Source organism: Cajanus cajan, chromosome 8 (genome assembly GCF_000230855.2).
Source record: "Cajanus cajan strain Asha chromosome 8, NIPB_CcT2T_4, whole genome shotgun sequence".
In the NCBI taxonomy this organism is placed as follows: Eukaryota; Viridiplantae; Streptophyta; class Magnoliopsida; order Fabales; family Fabaceae; genus Cajanus; species Cajanus cajan.
The window spans coordinates 19427274-19437937 of record NC_138524.1 but is presented as its reverse complement, the minus strand read 5'-3'; the positions used below and the strand labels follow the sequence as shown (position 1 = coordinate 19437937).

Here is a 10664-nt window from a genome sequence, read left to right as displayed (position 1 = left end):
GGAAAAAGGAGATTGAATTTTCTTTCTGCTTAATTGTTATTATTTGTTAAATAATGACAATAGTAGTTATGATGATGATAGTAAGGATGATATTAACTTTTACATAAAAGAGTTTTAGTTAAAAATGTGATTTTAATTAAAAATTAAAATCAATTCATTAACTTTAATATTAAAAAGGCTCAAATGCTTTTTGGTATCTCAAGTGCAATAGTTGTGCAATTTTAGTCATCAAATTTAATTGAATAATTTTAATTCTCAAATATTACAATTGTATAATTGTAGTCCCTCAATTTTTAATTGAGTAATTTTAGTTTCTAAAGTACTGTAATTGTGATTTTATTTTCTAGTATCACAATAATACACATTTTTATCATTTTAAGTTAAATATATTAATAATTTTAATAATAATAAATATATCATTTAACACATAAATGAAAATTAATTATATGTAACTTAAATAGGTCAAAAATCATATATTTACGATATTCAATGGACTAAAATTGCTTCATTAAAATTTAGGAAATCAAAATCATACAATTACGATAACTAAATAACTAAAATTGTTCAACTAAAATCTTAAAGGCCAAAATCATACAATTACAATACTAGAAAGATAAAAATGTAACTGGGTAAAAAAAAATACTTTAACCTTATCATAATAACACATTGTTTTATTTGAATGCACTTCTTATATCCCTTAAGGTCCATTTGATTCAAAAACAGGGGATAGGAAGAAAGGAGGAAAAGAGTTGGAAATTTTATTTAATTTAGAAGAGTGGTGATAGGTCTTTTCTTATTTAGTTCACAAAGGAGAAGAAGGATTTTAAAAACTAATTTATTTTTGTATACTTATAATTTAATTTAACAACATAAATAAAAATATTTTGAATATTATATTAAAAATATTTTAAAATTCTTCCACATCCAAATCCCCTCAATAAAATTAGGTTAGGAGGGGTTTTAATCTCCTCTTCTCCCATCCTAAAAATTGAACCAAACATTTTTTTTTTATCCTTCCCTCAACTTTCCTCTAATCAAACACTATGTTAATTTCTATAACTAAACGAAGTATTTAAATAATCTGATACGTTATCTTCACAAAATTGCTAATGCAATCATATGGGGAAGATCTCCTTTTCCTTATGCCAAACCACATACTTGTTACATTGTGACACTGTTTGTTGCATTTATATATTTTCATACTCCTCATATATGTGATATTTTTCTTCATAGCAAAATCCACATCTGAAGTGAGAGAAAAAAATGGAACTAACAAGAAAAAGTGACCATTTTTATTGTCGTTTGTAAACCATCACCACTTCAAGAATAAATGGGTTCCAGCAAGTTTATTTTGTCAAAAAGTATAGACAAGTAGGAGGCCGAATGAATAAGGTTATATCTTTATATTATTTCATGAATATAAATAAATAAATTTAACATATATTTTTTTAGTTTCTCCCATATACTGATATACCATTCATTACCTTCCACAAATAAGAATATTTTTAAGATGTGATCAAATACTTAATGTGAATGCTTTAAATTATGATTTGTCACTTTATAGGCAACTATTTTTTTATTTTAATTTAATAGTTACAAATATCGTTACACTTAGAAATACTATATTCAAAATAAATTTACTGAAAACATTTATTATATAAAGTTACTCTTGCTTATGATTTAAGATTACACTTTTATCCTCTATAAAGTATACTCTCTTATTTTTATTTTGGAGGAGCTAAATCCCACATAAATATATCTTCAGTTGAATGTAATATGCTATCTACTGGCTACTAATATGCATACAACATTGCAGAATCAAAAATATATGTGAAAAAAGATTAGTAAAAGGAAGTGATCCACATTGCCTCTACCAAAAAATTTGCCTCATTGATAGAAGAAAGGAAGGATCATAAATTTGAGGAGTCCCAGCTAGCATAAACAGCAGCAATGAATTTTTCATGCAATGTGACACCAGAGCATGCAATTATGCCTCTGTCAAGGCCTTCCAAATACATTCCCTTTGAAAAGTCCAGGGGGCGTCCCCCAGCATCAGTCACCACACCACCAGCCTCTTCAACAATCACCACACCAGCAGCATGGTCCCATATCTTCTCCTTGTAACCACACTTGGCAAATTTCATGAATATCTCAGCATCGCCACGGGCGATTGCTGCATATTTCACCATGCTGTGCACGCGCAATGGCTGTTTTCTGTGCCGGAGTTTGAAAGGGAGGAGCAGTTCAATCCCAACAATGGTGTTTGAAAGGGAAAATGAAAATATGTCATAAGCTTAGATTCATTTCATAAAGAAATTGCAAACAAGGAACTTGGATAGTTGTGTTGAACCTTTTACTATGGCACTAGTTGACAATGAATGCATGAAATGTGAGGACTACAACAGGCTACAAGTGACTAGTTTATAACTACAATAGTGACATACAAATGCCCGGGTATCGTGCTAGTGCATTAAAGAATTGAACCTGCCATTTGTTTTTAGCTTTAAAGTTAAAGTTTGAAATAAAAGCTTAAAAGATAAATTAGTAGTTATTTGGAAACTTTAGCTTAAAAACTTTGTTTGTGTCCCACTTCGAGAGTAGTTCTGATCTGGATGAGAGGGAGAGGGAGGCTCGAGTGTGCAACTTAGTTACTATTATTTTTTATTAGAATTAGAGTTTTATTTGGATAATAATACATGCTAACATTTAATGGAATTCATTATTACACATTATTGAGATTAAACTCTAATTCTGATTGGAAAACACCATCAACAACACTTATAATACTGTATGCAAGTTTTATCCTTTCTTAAATGCTACTTGTCCCCTCCCAAGGACGGAGCCAAGGGGGGACCTACGGGTGCCACGGCCCCCCCAACAATTTTAATTTTTTTTTATATACATATATATTACTATATGGCACCCCCTATTTTTAATATAAACTCATATTTTTAATATAAACTCATATGTATATTACTATATGGCACCCCCTATATGGCACCCCCAGTATTGAAATCCTGGCTCCGTCCCTGTCCCTCCCCCCCTTTTTTTTAAAGGGCTTTTTCTCCAAGTATGTGTGGCCTAATTTATCGTTTTAAGGAGAAGAAAAACTAAAAATAAAATGAGCTAAACACTACGTAAATCTCTCTATATGTTAACTTATCATCATCATCAATTTACAAATTCAGTAATAAATTTCCAATGTTTGCATAAAAAAAATTATGTATAAATGACCAATCAATTTCTATGATCAATGGATATGCAAGTTGTCCAAGAACTCTGTTCTTATAATTCGCATTAAAGTACCAAGAATTACAATGTATGGATTTTTTTTATATTATTTTGGCTATTTCTAATACCATATATAAAATGACAAATTTTTTACTTGTAGTGACTAGTGACCCTATTGTTAGTCTAGAAATGGTTTTTGCCGTGGTAGTTAAATCCTAAACATTTTAACACCATTCTTACATTCTAATGAATTTATATGGAACTACTTTCAGTTTCAGTCAATTTGTGAATGAAATAGATCCAAGTTTTGTACCTAAGTCCAACACTGTGAGCAAGTCCAGCTGTGAATGAATGGTTTGAGTTAGCCCTTTCCACTGGTTCACAGAGAGTTGCCAATGCCGGATCATCAATAGAAGAAACACGAATAAGTCTAGCACGATTTGGCCATTCAAGCATTTTCTCTCCATCAACTAATGACTGCAACCATGCCTCACCACTGCCTCTTCTTGCATACAATACACATCCTTTTCCCCCAGCATCAGGAGTTACTAGAGATGATTGTGGCATTGTTTGATGATCCTGGTAATGATAATTAAGCCATTCTGTCTTTACTGGGTAATTAGGACACCCCAGAACTCCAAGAACAACTTTTCCATCCTCAATCAGAGCTAGAGCAACAGCATACTGATCCCCACGTACAAATCCTAATGTGCCATCAACAGGGTCCAGTACCCAATATCTTCCCCTAGGGCCTCCAGTCGAGTTGCAACGGGCAATGGCCTCAAGAACTTCAGATGTCCCTAGAGTTGTCTCCGGACTTTGAAGACCATACTTGGATGCTGAAGCTAAAGACTCGTTGACAGTATTAACAACAGCCTCCAGTAGGCCTGCTGATCCGTCATTGGAAATTGTTTCTATGTCTTCTTCAGCAACGATTGACACGTTTTGAACCCCAAAAATTTCAGAGAGTAACCAACTAATAATTGCTTGAACACTGAAGTCTTCTCATGCAAAGATGTGAAATGAAATAACCAGTCAATTAACTGTGAGCAACATATGCGCCAGAAACAAAAAATTTGAGAACTACACTGCACATAAATCTGCAAGGAGAAAATGGAACATACTACTAATAGTAAAGTATTCCATTTCCAATATAAGGCTGATTTGTTTTAGGTATATGGGAATATAAACAAGCTAGTTTGGTCTGACGGCAAATTGTGAAAACTAATAATTTCTACAATAGAATGAAAAGGAGAAAAGAGGTGTTAGCTCTACTTTGTAGAAGCAAAAATGTGTAATACATGGGAGCCTGGATCTTTGGACTGTCACTATTCACTAATAACCAAAAAATAAATTCTACCCTTATGAAGTCCCATGAAACAGGTTTAACAATTTATGGGTAGTAACAACTTGAAAATGACAAGTTACCTTTATATTTACCTAAAATAAAATAAAAACAATGAAACATTCCAGCTGCAATGTAAATATGATTTACACCAACTAGAAACTAAGCATCAAAAAGATATGTACACTACCATGAACAATGTTACACAATAAAATGAAGGGAAAGATACATCATGTCTGCAGTACTTCCAAAGAATAAATTGTGAACCATAGTCATCTTAATGAATTTTCCTCTGTAATAATCGATACCTTAACTAACAGTATAACAAACCCAACAATTTATAATTGGTTAGACCTACTGTGCAATCAGTTCATTGGATTAAACCAGTACAACTATCTGTGACAGTTTTTGGACTGTTGGGTTGAATTTCTTTCAAACATAAAAAGTTTATCTGAAATTTCAATATATCCCAACCATGTAGATACTGCCAACTACTAGTTGCACAACTCCAACAACTAATTGCATCATAGATTCAATGGTTTGTTTCAACACAGAAAGCATCCATGACGAGATTGTTTCAATATAGTGAATATTCCAGTCCAGCTGGATGATTATGGACGAACTACGATATTTCTTTCTTCTGCATTCGAATTTTAGAGTGCACCAAGCAACAGGGTAAGTGGATAATCACTCCAGAAACTTTTCAAATAGACCAGAATGCTTCTGTCAATATAGAAACAGCAAAAGCATTTCTGACAATTTATGGTTATGAATCTGAAGTCAGGAAATCTATTCCTGCAGATTCGGTGCAATTGTAAACTTAAATTAGTTATGTACAAAAACATTCACATAATTTCAACCCCAATCTAGATGAATAACTACGGTGCATTAGTGCACACATTAGATTTATATCTCATAATACAAATGATGCCACTGCTTAAAATTCTTTGTTTGAAATAGCTTATTAATGGAAAATCATTTATGAGTATTCACCTAAAAGAATTTTTTTAGATAACTAGTTCTTGGCATAGCATCATAGCCTCTAATGTAATTAGGAGTTTGATCAAGGTTATCAATAATGGATAACAGCCACGCTGAGCCAAAAATCCACCATAAACATGTGGTGGATGGTGTGGCAGCCTATGGTGGATGCCATGATGAAGAACTTAATATATATATACATATATTAAAATAAAAGCAGAAAAAATAAATTAAAAACAGAGTTTAAGGATGCATGACTTTGATTGATTTTGGATGCTTGACATTGTCCTATGAGTGAAAAATAATTGGGAACATTATTATAGGTTTAGTAAAGAAAACAACAGAACAATAGAGCAGAGAAAATAATTCTGATATTCTAAAAAATACAGAACTAAATTCCAAAATTTTGAAAAAAAAACAGAGCACAAAAATATTGATCAAATAAAGAACAAGAACATTCACACAGAAAAAAAAAAAAAGAGGAACATCTGAAGAAATGAAGAACCAACAGGAAAAAAAATGGAAGAAAAAAAAAACTGTTATGGGTTCATGGGTTTGTTTGATGGAAAGCTTGTTGGACCTCAGGTTGCCATGGCTCAGGTTGCTGGCGAGGGTGGTGGCCTGAGAAGGCTTGCTGGAGTTGTTTGGCCACAGCTTAGGAGGCTCACAAGAGAGAACACAAGAGAAATCTAGGTTTCCCTATGTGTCGACACTGGCAAATCGACTAATAGAGAAAGTACGAATACAAAATGTTTGAAGCCTAGCCATGGCGGGCGCCATGCCGGATATGCCGGACAGCGCCATACAACAAGAAATAACAGATGGCGAATGGCAAACAGGTCCAGAAATGCCATGTTATACCATTTAGGCAGCACCATAATGGTTATTTTATAACATATTTGATCCTTGCTGCCCTCATTCTTCTAATTAAAAGTTGAATTTGAGTATAATGTTGGTAGGTTTAAGTATTGTCCAGCCTTTCAAGTCAGAAGGTCTCTTGAAGAGGGTTTAGATATAAAACCAAACATGATTTCACCCAACAGCTTAAACTTTTGAACTACTTGGTTATCAACACAGCTGAAGTTTTTAGAAAAAGTTCACTTCCACGAACACTTCGAGTTAAAGAAACAAATACTCAAGCTCCAATGAGCAATGTACTTTCCTCTAACAGATTTTACATCTTATGGTTCCTTATCATGACCATGACCTACTTAGTTTTATAGAATAAATCGCATTAGATGAACAAGCAAGTGCACAGTAGATGATGAAATCACGAGCCTATATTAGACACATACAATGCAATTATGAAGACACCATAGCATTAACAAAGGATTAGGATAGATGGAGAAATTCTATTATGATGCAAAGCTCAAATGAATCAATCAAATTATGGCTGCAAATAAATGTGACATCAGATACAATCTACTTAAGAATCAACCTGCCACTTCACTGTCCAGTTAGAGCTAAAAAATCACACAAGCAAAGCAAAAAGAATGAAAATCTGCATGATAGAATTCCAGAATTACGAGTTAAGCTAAATTACCCGCTAAAGATTTCAGTTTCACTAAAAAAACTGAATACTTCAGAGGATTAATTTCGAAACTTGTCCATCATAAACACACTCCAATACTTTACAACCCCAAGAGGAAATTTTACCTATCCCATATAAATCTTCAAGCTACATTACCTATTGAAGATTTCAGTTTCACCGGATTTGATCCAAACTGGGTCATTCATTACTTTACCATAGTGGCAAAAAGAAGATTTTGACAACCTGGTTTGATTCCAGATACCAAAACACCAATTTTCCTCGCACGATGATTCGAATGCACACATTCCCACACCCCAAAACCAAAAAAGATTTGTTTTTTTAATACTTCAAATCAAAAAAGAGCAAACCCAACACCAATCATCGAATTCACAACAACCCCATTTCCCAGAAGAAGAAAAAAAAGTACAAGGGCACATTAAACTAAAATTAAAATCCAACGCAAATACCTGCAACAGTAACAGGAGAATCATCATCCTTTGACAGAACGTGATCATTGCTGGTGGCGAGGAGCCTCTCCTGCACCCTCCCGCAGAGAGCACACGCCACGTGGACCACCCTAACGGCCACCTCCAATTCCTTGGCGTACTTGTCCTCCTCCATGGCCCAAAACACACACGTGCTTGGGTTCGGAATCAGAGGATTCTCACGTGCCAAAAGGGGGAAGAGGAACCTCCTACATGAAGAAGGGGTTCGGTTTTGGAAGGGACAATGGCATCATTTCATTTCCCAAAGCGAAAAGTGAAAGTGAAACGAGGGGTTGGTCTTTCTCGGAGAAAAAGATGATGAAACGAAACACGACCAAAGTGTAGTGTCTGGGATTTGGCTTCTGAATTGCACTTGCACCCTCCATGATAAAATATTGCCCATATATCAATATATTCGTCTTTAATCCACTCTTACACCATAGGTGGTGGATGTCAATTTTTAGATAAATAATAATAATATTGAAGTTTAATTTCACACAATTCTTTCATTGGAGTTATTTTATATTAGAATAACTTGATAATCATTATATTTATTATAATTTAACAATTACACTACGAACATCAAATAATTGATTTTGTTATGTAAATTGATATATGTATAAGGTAAAAAGCTTTAAAAAATAATTGTTCCTATATTCATCTGCACAAAATATATAACTATATATAAATAATTTTACTTGTCAATTAAGTGATTATATAAGATTAAAGTGTATTAAAGTAGTGTCAATTAAAAGGGTCATCATCAAAAACATTCAAATAAACCTGCTAATTTTGTCATATTTTCATACTAAGTATAATTATTGTGATTCCAGCCACAAGAAACAGAAAGGTAAGTTTGTAGAAAGAATCAACAAAATCATCACAATAATAAATTTACAAATACATCATAGTTAACTTCATCAAAATATTAAGGACAATTTACATAACAACAACTTTATGTTTATGCACAACATCATTACATGACATTTCAACAATTTACAACATAACAATATCATTCGTAAACAAATCAACTTCAGCTCAGTCAATATACTCAACATCACAACAATAACAACTAAATGTATTATCACGCATATCAATTACAAAGATCTCCTGTAATAGAGGTGAACAATTTAAGTAAATAGACTCCACTGAATTATAATGTTTGACCTATCACAACTAACTTAAGTATAAACAACTTTAAGCAAAACCTGTTTAAAATGATTTCTCAAAGTTTCGGCACTTAAACTTGGAAATCTAATACTACTATCAAAGTATAATAACTTGACTATAAGTCTAACATGACATTAGCTTGCAACACTAAGTTTCTTATGAGAACCACATCTTGAAAAAAATCTTATATATCCATATTTCAAGCGACTCAACTAACTATAATTACAATTGACTCAGAGACAATGTAACTCTTACCTAACTACCTTAGAGGCCAACTTAACTCTTAAAATTTTCTTGACCATTGGAATTCTCAATAGCAACTAACAACTAACACAAATTACATAATTAAACATCACAAAATTAATAACACAAATTACATAATTAAACATCACAAAATTAATAGTGTTATATATATTGATTAATTTTTGTGCAAAATTATTAACCATTTTGTTTAAGATATTTGAATTCAATTTTGCTCAAAAAAATTATATGTTATTAGCTTTATCATTTTATCTTTATTTTTATATATATAATTATTTATTTTAATATATATTTTCTTATTTTATAAATAATTTATTTACAAAGAATGTAAATAGTTTTTAAATTGTTATTTAATTATAGATAATTGTATATAAATAATTTTGTTAATTTTTCAATGATAAACTTGAAAGTCATATTAATATTATTTTTATTTGGTTGACAAAGTATATTTTTTTATAACGACAATACATAAATTCTTTAAATTAAATTTTAATAACTTTCTTAAAAAAATTACTAATAAATAAAACTAACCCTATAATTTTTTTTACCATATGTCTTTATCGAAAGTAATTTTCTTCAAAAAGAAATAGGACTATGTTGTGTGATAAATTTTTTCTTTTAAATATTTAATAATTTGTAAGCTTAAATTGAATTTAAGACTACTAATTGAGCTAGATTAATTTTATATGATTAATAGTAAAATAATTCTATATCATAATTTAAATTTTTTATATAAATCCAAAATATATATTTTTACGGATTAATTCACTATATTGATGTGATACTGCCTCCCCTTTTTTTGTTAATATATAACTCTTGGTATTGTGAAAATAAAACAAGAATATCACAAGCAATATAACCAAAATAAAAAAATAATGAATGTAATTTGTCTTAAAAATACATAAATAAATTGTAAGCTTGATAAATTCTTGATTTTACACCCATAATTCACCTTCACACATTTAAAGAAAAATCACATCAAAATTTAGATTTTTCAATCTAACTAGTATTCACTTTGCAGTTAATATTGACAATTGACATCAAAAGATGTCAACAAAGATTGGTCCAATTAATATAAAGAAATGACTTATATCCTAAAAACGTGTAGAGTAGAGCCCCTGAGGATCACATTCATATGGGCAACTTGATCTTTGTTTCTATGTGACACGTCAGCATTTGACTTGTGTGAGATTATAATTCTCCTGATGCTACGAGATATAACCTTCTTAATCAATACTTTTATGTGTTTCAACTGATAATAATTATTAATTTGAATGTTAAGTACATCCAAAACCAAATCGTGTAAGTGACCTCAGAAACATCTACTTTTTTTATTTTTCCAAAAAATATAATAATTATTAAAGTTGTCATGGCCATGGTAATTTTTAAAATAAAAAAAATTGTCATGGTGACTATTCGTTGTTCAATTCAATTTGCCACAATTCCTAATGTCCTTGTTATAGCCGTCATGGAGTCAACATTATCCATCAATTATTGGACATCGTTTCTTAAATATTAAGATTTTGGGATTCTTCTACTTAATTAGATTCTCGAATTTAAATATTAAGTACGTAGCTAAGTTAAATATTCAAAAAGAAGATTTCATCATTTATAATAGTTTTATCCAATTTCAACATGGTTATTTTCAGATTTCAACCAA

General features: G+C 31.3%; 1 protein-coding gene across 1 annotated transcript; it reads right to left on the bottom strand.

Moving 5' to 3' along the window:
* Nucleotides 1–1623: 1623 nt before the first annotated feature.
* Nucleotides 1624–7965, bottom strand: HL (HAL2-like protein). Its single transcript, XM_020358475.3, has 3 exons — nt 7556–7965; nt 3545–4232; nt 1624–2214 (listed from the first exon to the last, which is right to left on the bottom strand). Exons 1-3 carry the CDS (start codon nt 7707–7709, stop codon nt 1911–1913), a joined length of 1146 nt encoding a protein of 381 aa, XP_020214064.1. The 5' UTR covers nt 7710–7965; the 3' UTR covers nt 1624–1910.
* Between the last annotated feature and the right edge of the window lie 2699 nt (nt 7966–10664).

Excerpts from the sequence above, each read along its gene's own strand:
- HL (XM_020358475.3), bottom strand. The coding sequence starts at position 7,709 with ATGGAGGAGGACAAGTACGCCAAGGAATTGGAGGTGGCCGTTAGGGTG. Across the intron at positions 4,233-7,555 it reads TTCTCCTGTTACTGTTGCAG|ACTTCAGTGTTCAAGCAATT; the intron begins GTATTTGCGTTG and ends TTGCATGAGAAG. Across the intron at positions 2,215-3,544 it reads GCTCACAGTGTTGGACTTAG|AAAACAGCCATTGCGCGTGC; the intron begins GTACAAAACTTG and ends ACTCCGGCACAG.